The 25,915-nt window shown below is 34.0% G+C and overlaps 1 protein-coding gene across 1 annotated transcript; it reads right to left on the bottom strand.

The window, feature by feature from the left end:
- Positions 1–10,159: 10,159 nt before the first annotated feature.
- Positions 10,160–25,683, bottom strand: LOC149803460 (metalloprotease mig-17-like). Its single transcript, XM_089951421.1, has 6 exons — positions 25,592–25,683; positions 21,636–21,803; positions 14,575–14,710; positions 11,746–11,856; positions 11,302–11,351; positions 10,160–10,815 (listed from the first exon to the last, which is right to left on the bottom strand). The coding sequence occupies exons 2-5, from the start codon at positions 21,776–21,778 to the stop codon at positions 11,316–11,318; spliced, it is 426 nt and encodes a 141-aa protein (XP_089807547.1). The 5' UTR covers positions 21,779–21,803; positions 25,592–25,683; the 3' UTR covers positions 10,160–10,815; positions 11,302–11,315.
- Positions 25,684–25,915: the final 232 nt, after the last annotated feature.

Genomic DNA, 25,915 nt, shown 5'->3' with positions numbered 1-25,915 from the left:
TGAACATATACAGTTATAACACTTTCATGGTTATTTTGATCACACCTAACAAGCTTAATACAGTTTTCAGTCATAAATAACGTCGTCGTTAATAATGTTATTTACGTATCCTTCATTTAACGAAATTAAGTCGAAACCTCAAGCTTATTCCAAGTATAGTCCTTAATCGAAAATACCTTATTGAACGTATTAAAAAATGCTAAAGTATCGTCGTTTGACGTCCTAACTGAGTTTTTATAGCTGTTTCTACTAGATGAGACGGACGGAAACATTGAATCCTGAGTTAGCTCAATGTTTCTGAATAACAGAAGATAAAGCCAACATCCATAGCACATATATGGTTGTAAACATATCTTCTGCATTGACACGCAAATAGTCGTGAACACTGATATTTGTATTATATTTAGCAGAAATCCACAATATACTATTATAAACATATCATAGAATGCAAAAGGTAGAAGCAAAGTAATATGCTATATATTTATATATCTAGATAGGAAATGCACGTTCATTTCGTGTGCAAGTCATTTGTTGGAAGAGCAAATATGTTTCACCTCTTTTTTTAAAGAATCTATTTTGTAGCAAATACGTGTTTTTTTTAAAGGGGTGACAATTTGGTATTTAAATTATTCTGATAAAACGATCTAAGCTCAGAATAATCTTTCAAGTAATAATGATGAATAATAAGATTGATCGTCTTCCTCCGATTGTATTAATTTTGTTATATATTTCCCCGTTCACATAAAATGTACAGAAAATGAAAGTTATCCTGTTCAGGCCAGACTCACAGAAAAATATGTCCCTGTACAGTTAAATATCTCCCTATGCACATCATATGTTAAATCTGTCTCTACTCACATCACAAATGTTTCCTTATTTAAGTCAGATGAGACATATGTCTCTTTTCACACCAAACATTTCTCCTTATTCACGTCCGATTTGAAATCTGTCTGTATTTACACCAAAAATGTCTTATTCACGTCAGATGTGAAATCTGTCTTTATTCACACCAAATATTTTTCCTTATTCACGCCAGATATAAAATCTGTCTCTATTTACACCAAATATTTCTCCCTGTACACATCAAATGGGAAATCTGAATTCACATCGAAAACGTTTCCTTATTCAAGTCGTGAACTCTAACATCTTGTTCGCTGTGACATGTCATACAAGTTTCAGAGAACATGCTGTAAAGGGGATGAAAACAAAAAAAGCAAAAAACAACAAATATAAAGGTAACCGATGTATTTTCCTTAATTTACAAAGACATGTTATATGCAAACTAGGCTATTTCAAATACTATGCAACATTATTTCATACAGTTAAAAGTTGATCGAAACATATGGAGTCAATTTTCGGAGTAGCATTTTCATTTTGTATTATGCATATATAAAAAGTAATGTTCAAGTCACTTTTATGAGTGAACATTCTGCCTCATGTAACATTTTTTCAACGTTTAAAAGACTTATTGTATTCTCTAATTGTCTCATTCGTCCATTAACATACCAGTCTATTTGCTTTCGGAACCTGCCAAGTCCTTTCTAACGTGGATGTCCGAGTAGTCGTAGGCGCTTGCCGCTATAGATCACCGACATCGCACCTAAGTCTTCGTGGGTCTGAGTCTCAATATTGGCAGTGTATGTATTTGAGAAAGCTTGTCAGTAGCTTCGCTTGTGTCAATGGTTTTTCCCGTGACGTTTTGGGGTTGTTGATACACCAAATATACTGGCTGCCATGTAATACCTATAATGCGCTGAAAATCTGGAGTTAAACCTAGAAGAACAAACTAGGAAAAGCATAATTCAAGTGTTGTGTGACTAACCATTTCAAAAAACTAATACAAAAATGAATAACATGAGCAAACATGTATGGTACCACGTGTTAAAGAGCATCTTGAAAGGTCACATGTAAACAGGAAAGTTGCTTAATTGAAAGGAATCTAAATGATGACAGACTCTGCACCATACAGTGCTGTTGCTTAGTGTTCAGTAATATTCTTGTGTCACGAATATAGTGCTTTTCTGAATAATTGATGTTAAGGCCTTTGGCAGTGAATTAGTTCGAATAATTTAAGTTATGGGCTTAAATTAATCGCACTCTTTCGCAACATCATTTCATTTATGCATGATTGCAATGCCTTAAAGCTTACAAAAATGTGAGCTTTAATCAGTGCACAAATATATTTGAAAATAAGGAAGCCATATTTGTCCATAAGGCTGTTCACTTCCATGGAGGTATTTCTTGCCAATTAACTAGAATATATTGAGTCAAAGGACTAACTGCAGGAGTTTGTCCAGAAATTAGCTGGTTCACAAACGTTTATGTTATCAAATTGGTACTGGGATGCGATAAGGTAATTAAGCTCGCATTTTATTTGTATATTTAGCGCTAAATATCATGCAGTCTTAATAAGATAAACGGGAATACACCATTACCTATTAGTATGAAGTGCATGTTGTTATATTTTATGACATTAATGTGATATTATTCAAATTACACGATCTCTGCCTTTCGTTTATAACTTGGGACATGTATAACTCTTTTTTGCTATATGCTTATCTTTTCACACTTAAAAACACCCACATTAGTTTTCTTAGTGACCTAGGGGGATAATGTAAATTTGCCCTGGATTATATATATATATATATATATATATATATATATATATATATATATATATATATATATATATATATATATATATATATATATATATATATATGTACCTGCATAGGAATCGCTAAACCATTTATATTAAAAAGTTGCGTTAAACTTGTACATAATGATAACTTTTGTTATCCCTCTAGCAAACATATTTTATTGGTTTCTCTGAATATGCTCTCAATTTACCTCAGATTTTCAACTACATGTTTTCGTTTAATTTCAGTACCCTCGAAGTTGTCTTGTTACAATGGCTTTTGTTTGGGTACGTTCATTTGTTGATGCCCATTCTGGACTCTTCTACTATTACTCCAAATGTAGCCAAATCTGTTTCTGACTTGATACATTCTAATGACTTTGCATATCTCCCCAATTATGTTTCATCTGTGTTACTTTGTATTTCTTTTACCACATTTATTTGATTTCCGCTTTAAATTCTTTCGTAGTAATCGTCAGCTTTAATTTCCATTTAATGGTTCACTGAATGGCATTTGACGATAGAAACTTTATAGATTATATCAATGATATGCATTATCTGTTACAAAGCTTGCTTACTCATTCGACATTACAAATAATCTGCAGCGAACCACTATCGTTAAAGTATAAATGTTTTAGTAGTGGGCTTGAATAGAAAGTATATGGTACCATGTCAAATAAAACCAGGAAGCATTGTTAAACTGTAATTAATTGTTCCAGTTACTTGATCTTAATGGATCCTACTAATAGGATATTAGACATCATTTTATGTCTAAGATTGCCAATGCATCTCTGACACATATACATATAGCGGGATTAAATCAGAAACAAAAAGTACAGTTAGCACTGTCATGTATATTCATTGGAATTAGAAATCGTATTGTATCTTAGGTATCAAGGAAACGGGATGCTTACAATGGCATTTAAAAGAAATGCTAAATGGTTAGAGTTCTAGTGATAGGCATCATAAGAGCCGAAAATATTTTGGAAGTAAAATGACTACCACTTTCATGGAAAACAAAGATCTGTGGCTACCAACTTTATTTAGTATAAACTGGGGTGAAGAAAATAAGAATCAAGAAAACAGAAATCTGCAGTGAGTTCTTGCTAATGAGCAAAATACTAACTTGGAAGGTGTAATATATTTTGTGCATATAAGGTTACGCCAAACGATTTGCAGATGCCAACATATAATTCCCGAATGTATCCATGTTTTAAGATGACACATAACATTTCCACAATCACCTCAAGCAACTGTTGGAAGCAAATTAACCCAACAAACTATAAAAGCAAATATTGTTTCGTTTACAATTATATTAGAATTAAATGGACAATCCGCTTAGATCCAAATATGCATATGCTGTCTTGTACAGAGAAAGAATCATATACTTAGCAACAAATACAAATAGAGAAATAAACTTGTGTTTGATTCTCCCAGAATGGGCACCAAGGAACTGTTGACATTGTGGAAATATATGGAAATATGATTCAGAATATTTTCAGTTGATCCGTAGAATACATTTTGTTGGCTATAGAACATCGATAAAAGGTGATTTATTCACGAGGTTTTATATTGGTAGTGCATTTGACAGAAGCCACGGACTATATTTGTGATGAACGACAACTTGACAAAGACTTTAGAATCCTAGCATATACAATTTATTTCATTGACATTCATTGCAGATGGCTTCATTTTAGAGGCACACATGACAAATGATTGCGCGAGAGCTCTCTTAAATTATCCATGTGCAACAGGTTATCAACCTGCAAATACATGGACACGAAAATGTAATCCTCACAAAATTCAGCTATACATTGTGTTAGATGAGCAGGAATATATTTTTGATCTGTATAAATATATTTAAAAAAGCCCCAGGCACCATAAGATTGTAAAAAAAAATAGATGCACTAAATCCGATAAATAATGCCTCTAAAGATTACGTTCTTATCAGCTCAACGTTGTTTCTGTGCTAAGATACGTACGATCGAAAGGTGGTGTTCAAAGATGTAAAGGTTATAGTGAGATTTTCAGGTGAAAATTACATACTGGTTATGAGTGACATGTGGATATATACCATGGAACCTATACTTTGTTTTGAATTAATAACTGTGAAATACTTAATCTTATAATTAAGAAAGAAGGTAACCTAACATTGTTAGCCGCCTGTTTTTTATTTGTTAGTATGCTTGAACCTTCAAAAGAATAACAACATAATCAAAGATTGTATCGACAGTGTATACTCTTATATTTAACTCGTGTTGAAAGGACTGAAATGCATGGGTAGAGTGTTCAAAGTCCATCAAGTTAAACACATTGTTCCAGGCAAGACAAAAGAAACAATGTGTTTATAAGTTTTTGCCATTAGCTATTAATGTTATTTTGTTCATTGTGAAATTTTAAATATCATGTTTGTGCGCCTTCGAAAACTTGAATATGAAGTTATTACTAATCAAGTATGTTAATATTTCTGTGCAAACCTTCTTATTGTTATCGTTCGTGAATGAAAACAGTCTTTACATTAACCCTCAAAACTAGCTGCGCATTTATCTCGTCCTCAAACAATTTGGGTATTTCGAATATTGCAACTTTACCATCTTTCAAAGTTGAATCATTTTATGTTTTAAACTGACTAATACCAAGGTTTTGTCAATAATTTTTTTCCTTCCATCATAAAATCTTTCAGTCCTTTAGAATTATATTTTCATCTGTACATATTTTCACAATCATCCTGTTGTCGACATTTTCTATCCGTTTTGTCTTGTATTCATTTGGACGAGTTTTCTCAAATTGTTTTGTTACTTTTGTGTCAAGCTTAAATTAAGTGTAATATACGCTGTATGCAAGAGTAGGTGTTTAGACAAAATAAATATACAAAGTTTCGTTAAATAAAACCAACTATATGTATAGCTTTTTGATTCATAAATATGTGCTTTCAGTGCATTGTGGAACTGCGGATTAGTTCGGATTAGTTCTTAGTGTATCCTAGTAATATTGTACCACTTAGGTTTTCAACTGCGATGAATCATTTTCATCGGGTACATGTCTCGTTTTCGTTTTCGTGTTTATTCTTTTAGGTGAAAAGTGTTAGTCTTATGAGTTAGTCTTATAATAAGCGTGTAGACATGTTGGCACTTAAAACCTTACTGTATGCTCACCACCAGTATCGATATTACCATGTAAATGGAGCATATGATCTTCAAAGCATCGAGTTTGTTTATGAATTACCTGTTATCGTTTGTATGTTTGTTTCATTTTAGGTTTGCCAAATGTCAATAAAATTGTATTTTTGTCTAAATGCATACTATATTTTGCATGTTTAGCTTTCAATTCTCTATAGTGCTTGTTTGCCGTCTTACACAATCGCCTGTAAAACACATTGGTATAAAGAGATACGTCTAATGTTCTCACACATATGCAAAGTGGTGAAGGAAATTCTTGTTATATTATTAGTGTTGTGATAAAGGTCATCGCAGATAGTGTGAAAATATCAAAGTGATCTGATCTAATTAACTGTGGCTTTCAAAGAACTGCATTTATTTAGCATGGATTATTTTATATTATCACCTGACATACATTTGTTCGTTCTAGCAGACTTATTTGCCACAATTTTATGTAATTTTATTATCTGAAAATCAGTACTTAATCATGAGATTTAGTGTTCTGGTTTAAGTATCATTAGCACAGGAATATGTACATCTGAGTAGGCCAATGTTTAGATTCATTAGTCCATGCTAGGTTCAAAGTATGGATTCGTAGGATCGTGACTGTATTTAAATCGTTAGAAATACAAAGCATAACTTATGTTCAATTATTCAGCATAAATATTTTTGACAGCGGTCGCTCTTGATAATGTAATGAAATTAATAAGAATTAAGAATATCTTTTCTAAGTCATTTTGTCATTTTGTCATTTGTTCTTTCATTCTCAATAATACTACGAATTTAAGACTTCACATTCCAAAACGTTCAGTTGAATAAATGTGCGAAACATACAATTGGTACTCTTTTAATAGATGGTTAGTGTAAAATAAACACATGTAAAAGAAAGTATTTATTATTTTTATAAATTTAGAAATGATTTAGCTTTTTGATCGGCAGAAATGTAAAGTTTGAAGTAATATTGGAGATACTTCAGCATCATATGTGGTTGGTATTTGGTTTGTCTTTAAATTGTTGTTCGACGCCACCAAGAATTGTGTGAACATGTCTACTTAATGATATATCATACCATTAGATCAAAATGTATCAAATGTGCTCTAATATGAAGGCAGCATGCGGCAGCTTGGTCTTGCAAAATACAAACACTGTTTTAATGTACTGCCATCTCGATTTCTCCGATGAAAATGGCCTAATTTCATTTCATTAGCGTGAAATCACGAAGAGTGTAGTATATAGATGTCATCAAAATCGACATCATCATGATCATCACCGTCGTCGTCGTCATCATCATCAAAATAATCATCAGCATCATTATCATCACAGAAGACTAATTATAATCGGATAAGCGGCCGGTTTCAAAATTTCACCAATAACTAGATGAATTTATGTTACATTCACAAATTTTATAAAATATTCCAAAGGAATGTTTCTTTTGTAATTGTTGCTATTAAATGGAAAATTCGCACATAATGTTATTGCACAGAAATGAAGTTGGTTGCCCTTTATGATGCCTATCCCGTCTGGTCTGAGCACAGTTCGAATCTAAATCTTTATGATCGCGAGCTTGAGAGGTTGACAGTTTAACCCCTGCCCCCTTGACACCAACTCACCTAGTTTGGATGTTTTAAACCTTTGAAACACATCTGGGTACAATGTAACGCCGCTTGGGAAAAAGGTATATATATATATATATATATATATATATATATATATATATATATATATATATATATATATATATATATAAACTCTTTCACTAAATTAGGTATTAAAGTTGACAGTAACATGTTTAAAAGTATCATGTTTAAAATAAAAAGGCACAGTAGTTGAACATGTAACAGGCATGGATCATTAGTTTAAGTTCGCAAAATATCAAAAGGAAATATCTTAGCGATAAAACAATTGTCTGTTAGGTTAAAAGCCATGCATATGGTGTAATAACTGCTGCATATTTTGTAGGTACTAGTAGGATAGTAATAACTCCTGGGATAGCAAAAACAACATTTACAAACTTTAACAGAAGCAGACGGATGTAGTATTGATCGTGAAGGAGTTTCCAATGTAGTTTGAAATAGCACAGGTGTTTCTACAGATTCCATGACTGACACGTTAACCGTACATTTAATGTACTGCTGAATATTTGCTTTGGTTATCTGGATCAACATCAACTGGCAAAAATAATCGGTTGTGTAACAATCTAGAACATATCATCAGGTAGGCAAGTAATTTCTTTAATAGCTGTTAATATAGTTTTGTTAATTATTGGCATCACTGCAGTTTTACTAACAGGGTTTGTTGCTGTTAACCAAAGAAATGAAACTTAATGGTATCCTAGCAAAACAAGACAATTATGTAAAAGGCAAAGTATACCAAATATATTGCACAAGCTCCAAGAACCGTATACTAGTTATAAACGCTTGTTTCTTGGTATTATGATTATTTGTATTCGTTCTGCCTAGTTTACCATTTTCTCGTATTTTTAACATATCTATAGTTCTTTCTCTAACTGTTTGTATCACTCTTGTGTCTTCATCATCAGCCTTGATCTGTTTGGGTGTTAGCTTTTTTATTTAAATACAAATTTCAATGGTTCCTTATCACCTAAGGATTTATTGTAGAATACATTCCTAGAGGATAATGTTCAGAAAAAAACTAAGTCTTGTCTTGTTATCTACTAAACCGGCATATAGTTATATCACTAGATAATACAATTAAACCGATACCCACAAATTGTGTCGTGATGTCATCACAATGAATGACTTGTTCTTCATAAATATATTATCGAAACAGACCTTCACTGTCTATTCAACAGCTTAGTAGACGTACCATTTTGTACCTGAGGACCTACAATATATATCATATGTAATCTAATACTCTGATTTAGACGGGTTATTCCTTCAGGTTTAGTCCACGACAAAACACCTGGATGGGAATAATTTAAATCTTTGTTTCTTCTGGTCTTGTGAGAGATTTATAGTATTAAAGACTATATCGCGTCCACCGACCTGAGCATATGCTGTGAATCTACAATAGGCGTACGCTGTGTATATATAATGGGTTTATGATTTGAATATCCAATGTGCATTTGCGGTATAATATATCTTCATCTTCGTAAATATATCTGCTATTTAGTATACGCTTCCAGACGAAATTGCAGTTGCGTAGATATTACTAATTAATGGGTCTTTAATATGTCCGATTATTGCAAAAATTTCATTTTTATATGGCAATAAAAACACTAATTATTCATTATTTAGACTATTAGCCTGGCAGTGGAGAAATTATAGATACCGTACGTCTTACTTGAAGGTTGAGGTATTGACTGTATATTCGGCCAGAACGTTTCCTTTTTAATTTTCAGAGACCTTCGTCAGCGGTTTTAAAGTTTACATTGATTTTGTTTGTGCAGGTACAGGGTTTTAATTTTGTCTCGGCATGTTAACATTATACTGTTCGTACCTGGTAAGAAACGGTAGCTTGCACCGATACTCTGCTTAAGGGCAATTTATTTTAAGAAAATGCCCCAAAATCATGATGTAACATTGCTCAGAAGGTTTGCACTTAATCAAAACAAAAAATGGTTGCGTTCTGCACTGTGCTCTAGCGCACAAAGTTTTCTCAAACGTTAACATCGATGTTTATGAAAAAAGAGTTAGTATCCCTATAGTTGCGACCTAAGCTAATTTGAAGGACATTTAAATGAAACTAATTGTTCTTGTTTCTCTGATATTCTAACAAACGCCATCCATTAGACTTAGTCATAACAAATAATACATAATACGCGTCAGAACTGAAACCACACTTTCAATGATATTATAAACAGATCGGTGAGACCAAGAAAGGAAACAGAAGAGATCGCTGACGAAGATCAGTACACTGTATAATTAGAAATCGAAAACTTTTAATGTGCGTCGATTCATAACACAGTGGTGATTGCAAATAGTGAGCCAATATTAAAATGACCAGATCAAATTGTCTGTGGCTTTCAAAAAGCTGCAACTATTTACTATTTATTGCTTTATATTATTACGTCACCTATCTTTGTTTGCACTAGACATTTAATAGGGATATGTTTCATCTCTAAGTCAGTTAAACTATGAGATTTAGTGCTCTGCTTTAGCAATACATATACAGGGATTTTTCCATTTCAATAGACCAGCATTTTACTTGTGACTGAAAGATAAATGTTTGTATTAATCTATGCTTGATATAAGGTATTGATTCAGAGGATAGTGACTGTATTTAAATCTTAGGTCGCTTAGAATTGCAGAGCATCGATTAAGTTCAATTATTCTGTGAAAATATAATTGACGGCAGTTTCACTTGATTGATGGATTGATATAAATAACCATCAAGTCCGACTTTTATCATTTTCTTATTCGTTCTTTCATTTTCAACAATATTAGTAATTAAATACGCAATGTTATTTATATTTGCTTTACATCCTCGCCGATCTCTAAAGTCTTCACTTTAATCAATGTGTGAAGATGACCATTATTGTTCTTTTCCTTAGGGCTAATGTTAAATAAACACAGGTTAAAGATAATATTTATTACTGTAATTAATGTAGGTCAATAAATGATTGCGCATTTGTGATCGCTAAGAATATATTAGTGACATGTTAGTTACTTCTGCGTCGTATGTGGTTGGTGTTTCGTTTGTTTTTTAAATTTTTGTTCGACGCTACTATGAAGTGCATAAAAGCTGATACCAAGCAATATATGATCAAACCGCAGTATACACGGCATTGGATCACTAATGTATCAAATACAGGAAACCATTTATGCACTTCCCTGTATATCATTAAGAATATAATGTTAATTGGAATTAATGACATTTAAATTCGTTTGTCTATGGTAAGTATACAGGTAAAGATATAATAAATTCTCATATGTTGTTTCATATGAATTGTTGGAGACGAAAATACAAATGCAGCTTTCCTATTTGTTATCAACCTTTGAAGCGATGCAACATTTCCAAGTTCATACATGGCTGAGAGTGGCATGCTGCCACTTGGTCCTGCAAAATACAAGAATTGTTTTAATGTACTGTCGTCAAGTTTTCTAAACCAAACTGGGCGAAATTTCATTTCATAAACTTCAAATCAGCAAGAGTGAAAAATGTTTACAGACATTATCATCGACATCATCATCTTCATCATCCTTGTCGTCATCATCATCACATAATAATAATAATACTAATACTAATAATAATAATAATAATAGCAAATTTTAAACTTTGACGAATTAATAGATGAATGAAGAATTACATTCACAGATTTTCCAAACAAATTCCAAAGGATTTTCGTTAAGTGTCTGTCATTGAACGGTATACAAAAACATGAAAGGTGATATAGTGCAGAACCAATAAGAATGTAGTTCATTGCCAAAGGAGGTCCTTTGGATGCCTATCCTGCCTGATGTTTCCAAAATTCGAACCTAAATCTTTATGATCTCGAGCTTGAGAGGCTGACAACTGCACCCCTCCCCCTTGGCATTAACTCACCTATTTAGAATGTTTCAAACCTTTGAGACGCATCTTGCTTCAATGCACCACTGGGAAAAAAGAATATATATATATATATATATATATATATATATATATATATATATATATATATATATATATTTGAATGTATGCATTAGTATTAACATGTCGTATCTGCAGAGTTTTAACCTATATACCAACGGGTTCTTAATTGGATTGATTAGCAAGGGAGTTAATGTGTCTGATAACTGAGAACATTAAAGTGTGCTATATTGTAAAACATACCGAAAAGTTTTTCAATGTTTTAATCGCAACTAGTCATCTCTTAGTACCTGAAGTAATATCGTATATTTCCTCACCTCTTATCCTCTTGCTAGAAAAGAGCATTTTCTAATTCGCTCAGTTAGTTTTCATTACTCGAGTAGCCAGTTGTATTTGTGTATTTCGTGAGAGAAAGAATACCCTATTTTCTCCACATTTGGTTCCTCTGGCTGCACCGTAATATCTTGTATTGCATTCGCCCGTTAATGGATCTGTACACCTCATTGCGGTACAAAGATCTACAGGAGCGGTCTTAAAAAAAATGCAAAATGGATACTTAGCTCGTAGACTGAAATTTCCATCGATCTTTATAGAATAAACCTAAACTAAAACGCCTAACAGTATAGAATTGGCAGGTTTTGACACATTCGCGTTGTTCAATTTGTTCCTTTCTCTTTTAATTGTGCGAATGTGCAAAACATTGTGACAAAATAAATACGTCTATTTCATTGATGTTTCATTACGCAGCGAAAGTTACATAAATACTTAACGATTCGTAACTGAGCACGTATTACATGATCTACCTGACATTCTATAAACACAATTTGCTCTGAAGATCACTACTGATTACTAAGCGAATGTGTGATAAAATCAAGGACCTTTCTTGACATTGGTACAAATAAATCAGTGATGTTTGGACTTAAACAGAGTTTGCTTGAATGGAATAAAAGCAATCGAAACATTTCTAGATAAAAACAAAATACATTTTAAACAAGTACTGTGTCTCAACTTTGGTTTGATAACTTAAAACTTAATTTGATATGATTTGCATCTCTTTATCAAGGAGCATTTATGATAAAGGCCTACAAATAATCACAATGTGTTCTAAGCGCAGACTGATTTCATGCAGATGAAGGTGGAACAATAAGAAACATTGGAAAATAAGAAAGTATGAAATAAAAATAATGTTGTAAATCCATTACAACACAAACGAGGGGTATGAAGTTATTTTTTTCTGTTGGGACACAAAATCAAAGAAATGGACTAAAGGCAGAAATTAACTGGCGATAAAATGTGTAATAGAGTTCATAATTAGCTTATTTTGCCATAAGACTGTGAAATAAAAGTGGATGCAGGTCATAATCAATGTCACGATTCTATGAGTATGAGCTCCAGAGAAATCAACATCAAACACAAAATGTATTCCCAGACAGTAAAGAGCACATTCTAGATCAGTTTGTACATAATGAGCACAATGGATGAATCATTTAACTGAATAAATGGCGTTGTAAACAGATGATTTAATTTTCGATTTGCAAGTAGATGCCCTTTTGGAATCGTCATGGGCTGTAATTTTGCTTTCTGTATTCTACCCAGAAAGATTATTTTCCTTTCCTAGTTTCAGTCCTCCACTTTTGGTTATGAGATAGATCTTTTTATGTAGGTTTCTGTTTATCCGACATATTGAAGGCCACAGATTTTATACAATACGATTAATTGTATTCTGTAATTTGCACGTCCTGTTTGGACCATGTATTATCAATGTTTGCTCTTCGCTCTGATAGAAAATGTATTGGACTCTATCGCATGTTCATTTCATTCTAAGTTTGCACAATATTTGTTCAATTATTTTCTCCAGCAATGCGAATGTACGACTTACTGTTTCTGTTTCTTCTCCTTACATGGGATCAGATAATTTAGCAGTAGTAGTAGTAGTTGTCTTGTAATGGTGAATTAAAGTCCTATGTAACTAAATTCAAACTTTCCAACAGTCTTCCCACTCCAATGATACCTCACCACCAACTTTCTAACCCTAATAGGTATAGGTCGATATAGTCTTTTTAAAAAAGAAATACAATATAAGAATACAATCTACTCCATATTTGGGTCCATATGTCAAGTTTTAACTGACCATTCAGGATGTACGTTGGATGTGATATATCCTTCTTAGTATTTAGCAAGCAGATGTGGAAACATTATAGCTATTATTACACTAATATATGTCCTTTTCTATTACATTCATTTCCTGCACTTTGAACACAAGAAAATAAAATGCAGTTCATTAATTACATACTATGACGCAAAATAGACTATTTTCTGTCAGAAACTAATTTAGACAAAACCTATGAAACAGCTAGTATTTGTTCTGTTGCCTTTTCTAAAATTTAGCTAAATTTTAATTAGCGATGCTTAATCCAAGTGATCTTTAATAATGGTTTTGAACCAAACCTGCTTTCTTATACTTCCGGGCGACTTAACACAATACTCAATGTATTTTCTGTTTAAGGCTTAATGCCGAGTTCTAATGAATGCAGACGACTTCAAAGAAAACAAGTGTATGATTTCATAAGAATTACAACCTAGAATAGCGTATCATCACATTAGGGCAAAATTCAGCGAAACAAATTTTCATCAGCAAATTCATTGCTCCAATCCTATCTGATAATTGTGCTTTGTGACTGTTTTTAAGTACATCACAGGTTTGTTCCGGTTACTAGTTATCTCCAAGCAACCTGCTATATCCACTCTAGTTTCCTAAACAAATTATACTGACACTAAAACATTGAGGTGCAGCACAACCATTGGCAGAAAGCAACTTGTTAGTCTAGTACAAAAGCAAAGTTGGTCAGCCTTTGTTATCCGATGATATCCATCAGATGGCTTATAAATCCCTCTTTTTTATGAACACTGCTATTTTATCACATCATAAAATGTAATGATAACGATTTAAATCTTTGATGTTATAAGACAGCAATGTTTATTTATTCTTACTTAATATTACAATAGGAATTTAGTGTCTGATTTGTAAATTGCAAACTTACACTTTACGGCGAGCCCAGTTTCTGGCGATAACACACACACACACACACACACACACCTCATATTAATAAGACATAGATCATTTTGCATCTAAATACAACCAAACTTTGTGAGGACCTTTATACTCTCGATATCATAACTTTATATACTTTTCATGGACGTGATAACGTGTCCGTCCACACACATAAACATACAAACAAAATGTCATACCTCACAGCATACAGACTTGCGTCCAATAATAAAAGAACACTGATCATTAGGAGTGTAGACCTCTCCTGGCTCGTTCATCACATGCTGCTTATATTCTTGATCGTCGTATAAACTACCAGACTCGGTCGTGCACTTTCTGCAATGCAAATTTATAGTTAGTATATGGAATATTATATGACCAATGAGACCAGGTTCGAACAAGGCCTTCACTTTCAAACTCGACTTTGTACTTTATAGAGACAATATGACTTCAGCATTAGTCCACATAAATAACTTAAATGGTTGTTATACGGATAATATTAGTATTACTCAACAGGATTAACATTAATCAACTGTATACCGTCAAGACAAGTGTCAAATTGCCCATAGGTGGAACATGATTTGACTGCATATCAACAAAGGGAACATTTACGCCGCCTAATCAACGGTTAAAACTACTGAGCAACACCAACATCAAGTTACCAAGAGCTACACCTCCCAGTCAATACACCTCCCGACAGTCACCCATACCTACTAACCAACAATAAATCTGGCTGAAATAAGTTGGGCGATATCAGAAATGGGATAAAACAGAAGTTTAATATTTTGTAAGCAAAATAAATTCAGCAAATATTCATATGACCTGATATAACTTTTCTACAACTTCTTTATAAGCAGAACTTAAAACAAAATTTACTTGCCCCACTTATGAACCCTTAAAATATACACGTAGCGTGAATGAAGAGAATAGGGTAGGGATATTAACACGTGTTAGATTAAGCATACAAATCTTCTATCTAAAGTGAGAAGGCGACGACAGGATGTATACATGATAACGAAATGTACATTCATTGATAAAAGTTAGGTATGTACTATGTTGTTCTCAAAAGATCCCTTACGACAGCAGACATGTAAAAAAGATAAATACAATATATATATATATATATATATATATATATATATATATATATATATATATATATATATATATATATATACACACACATACATGGATGCATGCACACATACATACATACATACATACAACAGGTTATGACGCAGTTTACAGTTTTTATTTTTCAATTGACAATCCTTGGATTAATTTATATCGATACTACCTCTACCATCTTTTTCTTGCTAATTATTGCTAAAAGATAATGACTTTAAATGGGAAAAAAGGAAGAACTAGAACCAGTTTTGCGATGTCAAAAGCAGCATATCAGATGTTTGTTCAAACAAACAACGAAGAGCAACATATAAAGAAAAACTATGAAGAGTGAATAGAAATAAGAAAGTAAAAAGAGAAATAAGTTAAATGACACATTAATGGTTGTAAAACACACGAAAATGATTTATTATGCCTCTTGGATTAAACAAAAAGAATTAAATAGAACATGTTCAATCCAACAACCTTTTATTACTTCATTGACTAGCTCCGAGACACAAGCAGTAGCAGCAATCACCGCCTCGACAGCAGTATGACTTGTTTATGGCAAATGCTGGGTACAGATGAAGGTGATGCTGAAAAGCCTATGAGATTTTCTCAAACCAGAGACTATTTCATCAGGAAAGAAATACCACTTTCTGTATACCATATCAAAACAAACAAAAGCAAATCCCGTCAAAATAAGCGTTTGTGTCGATATTTTATGGATACACTAAAGCAAAAGGAAATGAAATCCAGACATGAATGCATTTACTTTGTTCCATGTCGTCTCATACCATGAAACGTTTTGACCAACGTTCGTTCTAGCGTTTTTCAAGAGAAAATGCCCAATACCTTCAATGTCCTTCTCAAGTCTGAGATGTCCTTCCCAAGTCTGAGATAGTCAAGATTGGTTAAGAAAAACATCTTTGGCAGACTCTTAATATTGGTTTCGCATTCAACTGAACAAGGTTTCATACACGCACGACATTTAGAATAACCACTGTAAATTGTAGAAATGACTGTCAAACTGGAGCATTTACCACATCTACGCAATGAACTTTTCCTTAATCGTAAACGGGAGTCAATATGTGCAACAAGCCAACGATGAGACTGGCATGGTTGATGCGAAATTCATCCTTCTTATGAAGCGCATGTTATCTTTGTAAAGCGTAAATGTAAAGTTGTATGTGTTGATCAATTACCGTCTAGAAACGAAGCATTATAAAGATTAATAATGACCTTGATGAGCTTGTTTAGCCTACGTGATAATGGCAGGTAGAGCTCGAGCTCTCTCTCTCTAGAATGGAATTATGATGGGTCAGCATTTTCAAATAGGACAGTGTCAAACAACCAACAAGATTTTTAGGTAAAATTTTCAGCAAATGTCATCAATTCGCTTCAGTCTTAGCTCATAATTGCTGCTGCTACGATGTACACTTTCTTTTGAACAATGTGTAGAACAAAGAACGGGATTCCAAAGATCACCATGAATGGAGCTTAAATCATTTAATGAATATGAGAAACGCACGGTTTAAAGCTTCCATATATCATCTGACTATTTGAGCATACTGCTAAAATCGTCTTGAATGACACAAATTGCTAAAGGTTATGTTCGTCGCTGTTTAATGCTGAAGAAAAGCAGCACGTGCCGCCCTGACGTTTCTATCGAAGGCCATAACTACAAAAGCAAGCACCAAGACCACCCAGAAAAGAACTACGCCTGGTACCAGACATACGCTTCTTACGCATTTGATTTTCAAGAATAAAGGTTGAAATATCATTGGTCAGATGAGAAAATTTTACTACGTATCCCGTGAAGGTAGCTTCCAAGGCTGCGATAGACGTTTTAAAACAGATAAATAATTTCATCGCATTGTAGAAAAAAAATTTTTTTTGGACGTGGAGTCTTTCAATAAAAAAAAAAGTTTGTATGAAGGACGTTCCAAAACTAATTGCTTGTTGTACAAAACGCCACTCTCAAGTGTGTGTGTGTGTGTGTGTGTGTGTGTGTGATGTCTCCAACCTGTTACATTGAAATTTTGGAACGATACTTTGACGTCGAATGGGTGCGACCAAATTAGAACACGGTAGCGCAAGGGTAATATTCTTTAGTATAAAAAGCACATGATTTACAGAGAGAAAGATTATTGTATGTATTGTTCATTCAACCAAAGTGTAACGAAAGTGAATGTAATGGAGTGCATTGCGACAAAAGCGTGACCTCTGCTTTGAGACATTAGTTATGCAGCGAGACGTTCCCTATTAGCTGTCGACAATGATGCGGTCGTGTGCCTATCTATTAATATCATTCATGCAATCATAGACCGTTTTGTTTATCACAAGCTCAACTATAACTTCGACTAAAAACTACACGTTTTCTGTAGCTTTGGAGCAACTATCTGGAAAGACCCACTCACATAACTTTATCGAGCATAGGGTTTGTGTATTTGCAAGAAAGACATAAAATATAGTGTTACCGTTGTAGTGTCAAACTCGACAGATATGAAAATATATATTCCCTTCAGATTGTCCTTAAAATGTCACTACTTTTTTCGATGGGTCCTTATTTTTATCCACATCGATATTTTAGAAGCGGCGAGTAATCGTAGTTAACCTCCTGCTCAGAGAAAACACATTGACAAGAACTTTAAGCAGATTCAATTGAATCGTAAATCATACCTATATTTTTAAACTACTGCAATTTTGAAAGCATCATTTACTGATTCAAGGGCTATACCATGTCGTACACAGAACACGACATGGGTATGAAACTCTTCTGCTATTAGTATTACACTGTTTAGAACAATCCACTGGGATTTATTTTCATACATGCTCAAACGTTTTCAAGAGCATATATACCTCGACATCTACCCGAGATGCTCATTATATCGTACTGTCTAAAAGTGTGAGAGAGCCAAAACTCTATATTCAAAAGGAGAAACACATCATATTGAAACTGAATAGAAGTAAATTTTCAAGAGAAGCAAAGATTCTTTCACTTATATGATATAATATAAATACCGTAGCTAATAAAAAGAAATCATAAACCCACAACCGAGAAAAAAGACGAATAAGAAGACGAGAGTACCAAAACAAATCCTCATCTTCTAAGAAGGGATACAAACATATCCCTTTTTGATGAAGACGGAGATGTACTGCCGCTAAAACGAGCACTTACTGAAACATCGACCTGGAGACACTCAACGACTCCTGCTATCGTCTACACTTACAATTCTTCTTCGTTATTGATAATGACAGTAAATACCTACTTTAAATCAATATAACTTCAATCTGAGGAAGCAATAAGGGATTTCTGTTTCTCCACTGTCATCATATCATCGTTATCTGCTCTAGCTGATGCTGATGTAATAAAAAAAGGTGGAATCCCCTAATAAAAGCATAAAAAACATGACAGAACACGAATATTGGGTTCGTCCAAACAAGAACAACCCGTTGAAAACGCTTCATCTAGTGGTGCTTCAGGTCAAGGTGATACGGCTTACCAATAACCAAGGGATACGAATTCCAGTATGAAAGAAGAAATATTCGACAAGAATCATTCCAGGTACTCTGAAGAAGATCGTTTCATCTAATTCACATTATGGTCGACATAAAAAATGACAAAAACAACATTAAGCGGTCAGAAGTTAATGGATTGAAAAGAATTGCCAGAAATTAAGAACAAAAATTGCAACGGTACGGGAAATTATTGCAAAGACTTTAAATGCATCATGGCAGACGTGAAAGAATTTCATTTAACACCAATACTGATCAGTCTTACAGTCTTAATAATAGAGATGAAAGTCTACTATTTCAAATCTCTTAAACAATACTCTGAGACTCTAAAATGTTTGCATGCATTTTCTAAACTTTTTACAAACTTATCTGTATCATTATTTTGTCCTCTTTTGGATGTGAGCAAATACTAATAAGTTTTTATAGGGGTGAACAAAGAGCAAGTGTAATCATCACTACAATATGAAGTCTCAAAAAGAGAATTCATTATGTGAATAAACCCCCCAAAACAAGGTACATCAATCAATCTGCTTTTGTTGCAAATGATATATATATATATATATATATATATATATATATATATATATATATATATATATATATATATATATGTGTGTGTGTGTGTGTGTGTGTGTGTGTGTGTGTGTCAACAATGTAACACGGAACATGATTCATTCATGACGTTTGCTACAAGCCAGGATAGTATTCCTCATATATCAAATTTACGTGGAAAGCTTAATGCCAACTATACAAACATCATTTCGAATTGTTCCTAGCATATTTGCAAATCCTAATTATGATAAGATAATAGCATATATATGCTCAAATACAAAATTAAGCATGGATGTATTAACTTACGTACGGCCTCAGAATTTTTAAGGCTTTAGCGGAGTATCTTTGGAACGAAAATAAAAACGTGCACACATGCACATTATAATAGCTGTGTGTACATCTCTATATAAAGCAGGGTGATTTCATTGGCGAAAGTACATTCTGAATGTACCATTTGTCTCATAATTAATATGATTACTTTCATAACATTTTAGGAGATCTGTAGTAATTTAAAAGAATCATTTAAAATGATAAGAGTACAAATATATTCAAATGTTTTTTGTCGATATTTTCTTTGATTTTGTAAAGCCGGTTGTATCGTCATGCTGAGAGTCATTCCTCCTGATCTGCATTGTATAATTTATTTGTGCCACATCTAGGAATATTTTCCTCTATGCATCAGCTTAGTATGTGCAAAATTGTCTTTGCATCCAATGACAAGTCGTAAAAAATGAATCAAGATTGCTAATTAGAAGATTAGGATGAAGTTAAAGGTTTGTTACAGAGGCTAGAGAACCCCGGGGCCTGTTTGATGAATGGAATGACATTCAAACAAACAAAACATCCCACGGGAGATGGTTGCCTGTAGAAACTGGAAGGAACTCATCAGGAAGCTGTAAAAGGAGGTGATCGCCAAGATTAAAGGAGCATTGACGCGACATAAACTCGAGAAAGGGAAAACAAGAGTGCCAGAAAACAAATAAGGAGCTACGCATCGTTAAAGAAATTTGGGAGAAAGTTCCGGAAATTCGACGAATTCTTAAAGCAACAACAGTCAGTACAGTCCTCGATCCTGCAAATGAAAGATTCGGAAATGAAGGCCGTTCCGCTTCAGTTTACACTGGCAGCTTTCATCTTCATCAACCAATGGGTTAGTGTCCAGTGGACAATAGATATGGAGCTTGAGGATCTAGCAACAGAAATTATGGTCACTAAATAAAACACAATGTGACCATACAAAAATACTGTTCTTTGCAAGGCCACTTACATATCTCAAAAACAGAGGGACTATTCCATTATTCCTGCATAATATACGTTTATTATCCTATATTTATCCATTTTCCCTCTTCTAAGGCTTGTCCTTTACAACTTACACTTAAACCTCTGTGCCTTATATTCCCGCTAATATAGTGAATAATGGCATATTGGTGAATATGTGAGCAGACTTACCTTTTGCATGGATGAATAGCATGATAGTTTATATTGTAAATGTTTCCGCCTTTTTCTTTCTTTTCCTCTCACTAAGGATAGTAAGAGACATTCTAGAGGATTTGTTATAAGGGGACTGCAGAAATATTAGTGGGATTATATTTGTTTGCAAGGAGTGTAACTTCTATTTTAGTCACCTTTTGCAACATCCTACCCTACTACCATTTATATGAGTTAGTACAGGAGTTTGTCAGTGTGTGGATGCTGGTCAGTAAGATGGTATATTTATTAGTACGAGTAGGTGTTGATAATTAGTGTCTTTTTTTTAGTACTTCTTTGTTTTGGTGAGTATGTATGAGTGCTATCTTTCCAATTGCCCATGTACGATCATATTAAACCTTATGAGCAATTTTCACATAACATTTCCTTTCCCCGTATACAATTCCATTTGTCCGTATGCAGTTCCATAATGGTAATCGTATGGGCTGATGTAAAACGTGTTGTTCCAGTTGCTCAAAGGGTTAAATGTCATAAAATGTGTACGTAAACTTGTGCTTTTTATAAACGGCTACTGGTCATGTCAGTTATCTATATAAAAAGAAGCCTGAAACGAATGTAAGTTTATAATGTTATATGTCTCTATATACATTGTCCATACTTGCGCTTGAGTGTATCCTTAAACGCATCCACTGAGCAGTTGGAGAAAAGCCAGGGGTTTCTTGAGTATCTGGTAGGGTTGAGTTTTGCCTCTAGGTAACTCATAATAAAAAAGTCCTCGGCCTTACAAGTTCTGGCACCCATTTCACCGTCGTGATATGCACCAAGACTAAATAAAAGCAGGCAAGCCACATGAATATAAATCAGATAGAGTGCAGCTTATAGATCATATTACTAAACAATAAACATCCAGAAAAAAAAAATATTTCGTTCCGATAGTATTAGTCTCATAATGCCAACATATGCTTTCTTCCAGAACAACATAAATCTTATGGATAGTAAAATCGTATTATATTATACATTTACAACAATTAAAATGCCTGAATGTCTTAGTTTTATCTTTCATCAGTGTATTTATTCAAATATAATGCGCTGCCATATACCATACAGTCCCTTTCCAAAAAAGGCGATTTTAATCACCAATGTTAATACTCTAAGTCTTAAAATAATTAACCGAAAGGAAGTGAAACCAGGAAGTTTAGTAAAATCAATAAAGAATTATTATCGCAGTTATAGAGTGAAAATTTAACAGGAATTTGCAATTTTGTGAAGTAAATACCCCCCCCCCCAATCTTAAAAGATTTATAACAAGTCTAAAAGTATAGATTGTTTTGAATCAATAGTCTTGAATGTGCTTGTGTAGTCCAATAGTCTTGCTGTAAAACAATGATTTGATCGATAATGTGTTTGAATAAATTCAGAGTCATCCCAGAGTAGAGTTTTCCTCCAAAAAGTCAATGAATCACTTTGTAATTCCAATGAATAATTTAAATGAATCATCTCTGATTATATAGGAACACAAGTAAAACCTATGGTCATTTATTTTCAAAGAACGATAGAAAACAGGAATGAATAACTGTTAATCTAGTCTCTTTTGTATACACACCTCGCATCAAATGTGACGTAATAGAGTTTGGAAAAAATAATTTGAATGTTTACTAACACAAGCCGCTTATCAAGCTAATCATCTTCCAAGATGCAAATGGTCATACAATTGGTCACTTCTGACGTATCTTATTTTAAATATTATGTCATCATGTTATACTCGCCAGTCGACCCGCTGATGCCACGATGGACCCTCACTAACTGTGTTAAGTAACACCTCTTTGACGCTCGATACTACACTGTGCACTAGACTTAATGACCTACGATTCCATTCATCCTTACTTAAATGAAAACGACAGCTTAAAAAGAAACGTTGTTTTAAATCGAGCCATCGTAGAACAGGCAGAAAAATTCAAGTTGTCATCCTTCCGTCGGTTCCTTTTCAGCAATTTGAAAACTCCACCGTTAACTTGGAAAACGTAATTCAATTTCCTCTTAAATCGACAATCTTGAAGTCTGATCAACCACTGCGCATTGCATTATGCAACACCCAGACAGTATGACCAAGGGAAAGGCTCATATAAATAATTAACTTTATCAACGTTCAGGAGAGTGGCTTAAAACTTCAGGAGATGAGCCAAAGTGTATGGATCTAACATCTTGTGGTTACTCCATCAAGTCGATCCCACGCCACTTCCACGCATGTGGAATTGCTGTCGCGGCAGATAACTCCATTATTCAATGTGTTTGCTACAGCAAAATTTCCAAATTTTGACAAACATCGTTTAAACTGGTCCAAACCTCACTCACAACGGAACAAAGGTCAGTCCATTGTTATTCCTCTAATGGTTTCCTCCTAGTCGGAAAAACGTCTGATTAAATATATTATTTTTGAACAGTTTCCCAGCCTCCTGGGTATGGGAATTCGGAAGGAGGCAGCATTATAATTCTTCGAGATTTCAACTTTCACTTTGACCGCGCTGGAAATCCATACATATCAAACTCCTAGATCATGTTCGCGGTTTCAACCTCAAACAGTCCGTAAGCCAACCCACCCATAAACATGGTCACGATCACATTTTATACTGAATTCGTCATCAACCTAAAGATAATATTCTTCAGTCTCCATTGGTGTTCCACGAACTTGCATTAGATCACCACTACGTTATATCATATCTCAACGTATCAGCCCATAATCCTTCATCTCTGTTTGCTAGTAAAAAAAAAACTTCATTTTGATGTATAAAACCTAACTAATGCATGACATCCAAGCAAACCTAACAACTATGTTACCTCCTACTGCAGTGCGACTTGACAAGTGCTTGCGTTTATTGTTTCATAAACATGCCCCAGCAACCAAGTGCGGTATAGTAGTGTTAGGGACCAGCTTCACACTGCTAAAAGAAAACTCCGTAAGGCTGAAAGGATATGGATTTCCACCAGCATCGCTATTCATCAGAAGATATACAAAGCTGCTAAGACGAATGTTACAAATATAGTTGATGTAGGAAAATCAGCCTACTTCAGATCACTGAAAGTTCAAGCTGCAAAGATCTCTTCGCGATTACAAACAAGCTAATGTCAAGAAATAAACGTACATCACTTCCAACGACCTTCTCTCCTGTCGATCTTCCGGACCTGTTTTTCAAATATCTTCCCTGACAAAGTTCAGTCTATTAGAGATATGCTGACAATAATTTCAAGTGACTCATTGTCACCATACAGTTATGATACAGAATATACACGGCAACCATTAACAACATTTGAACTGTCTCTGAGGATCTGGTACATAAAACTGTGATGAAGAGCGCCCCAAAGACATTTAAACTCGATCCGATTCCGACGTCACTGCTAATTGAGAGTTTATATTCAAAATTGCCTGCACCAACCTATGTCACCGATACTTCCCTCTGATCTGGGGAATTCCCATTATTTTTCAAAACTGAACTTTTAAAGCTTCTGTTGAAAAAACTGCCAATTGACCCTAATGATTTAAAGAACTACCAAACCGTTTCTAAACACTTATTCATTTCAGAAATCTTGTTCTACTATCATAAATTGTAACTAACCTTAATTCAAATAGTCTGCACGCTGCCCTCGCCGTAGCGAAACTGCCTTTCTGATAGCAGTTAACGACCTTCTCTCTGCTTTGGATAGTGGAAAGATTACAGTCCTCACCGTCTTAAACTAGTATACGGACAATGATATATTACGCCAGCGTCTGCAGCATGTATTTCGTATTCATCATACAGCTTTACTCTGGTTCAAATCCTATTTAGTGAACAAGTTACAACTTGTGTCCGTAAATAGAAAACAATACACCCCAGTATATATATGTTTCTAGTGTTCCTGAAGGTTGTGTTCTCGGCCCCGATCCCTTTATTCTGACACAGCCACTCTCACGTTTCATAGATATACATCCAGTGTCGCACTACTTGTACGCTGATGACATTCAAATATACAAATCTAGCTGACCAACAGAAGTTCCGACTACCATCAGAGGCGTAGAGAGGTGCATTTCCGATGTGAGATCATAGATGACATGTAACAAGCAGCAGATGAATGATGATAAAACTGAGTCAATCCTGGTCACCATCCGAAGACTTTTCCATTCACATTCTTTACCTCAAACAAGAAGTATAAGCAATACCAACATTAAATTGAAACAGTCAGAAAGAAACCTAGGTGTCAGTCTCGCAGGACGCTCTCGTTACACCAACATGTAATAAACATATGCAAGCCTGCATATCTGCAGCTGAGACATGTCAGCTCACGTTGCAATTTTCTTTCGGTAGTTGCCACTAAACGACTTATGTGTTCCTTAGTACTTTCAAGACTGGACTAGTGTCATTCATATCTGGTTCGCCTCACTACCACATAAACTTAAAAAAGTTCAAAACGTGGCAGCCCCGATGATAAAAATGTTTCATCTAATATTATTAAGCGCTTAGAGCTTCTAAAGATTAGGCGATGTACTAAATCCACATTATTGTTTTTATTATTATTATTATTATTATTATTATTATTATTATTAAGTCAGATAGTCAGATACGCCGCCAACCGCTGACTTACCTGTGTCCAAGTTCGTGGGCTGCTGTCCCCACCGACCTAACAAAATCACGTGTCGAGACAACCGAAGTTCTTTTACCTGCATCACATACCCTCCCTCTAAACGTAAGACCTGCCAGAAAGAAAAGAGAAGACTATATATATAATTACGTTCTAGCAGAGTAACGTTCAAGACTTACAATATATTCTGATCTGCCTGGCAGATATATATATATATATATATATATATATATATATATATATATATATATATATATATATATATATATATATATATATATATATATATAATAACGTTTCAAGATCAGCTATTTACTGTTTTCATAG

Source organism: Sinohyriopsis cumingii, chromosome 3 (assembly GCF_028554795.1).
Source record: "Sinohyriopsis cumingii isolate HCF-2022 chromosome 3, ASM2855479v2, whole genome shotgun sequence".
In the NCBI taxonomy this organism is placed as follows: domain Eukaryota; kingdom Metazoa; phylum Mollusca; class Bivalvia; order Unionida; family Unionidae; genus Sinohyriopsis; species Sinohyriopsis cumingii.
This window is presented reverse-complemented; position numbering and strand designations above follow the sequence as displayed.

Excerpts from the sequence above, each read along its gene's own strand:
- LOC149803460 (XM_089951421.1), bottom strand. The coding sequence starts at position 21,778 with ATGGGTGCCAGAACTTGTAAGGCCGAGGACTTTTTTATTATGAGTTAC. Across the intron at positions 14,711-21,635 it reads AAGGATACACTCAAGCGCAA|AAAGTGCACGACCGAGTCTG; the intron begins GTATGGACAATG and ends TTTGCATTGCAG. Across the intron at positions 11,352-11,745 it reads CCAAATGTGGAGAAAATAGG|TGGTGCATTGAAGCAAGATG; the intron begins GTATTCTTTCTC and ends CTTTTTTCCCAG.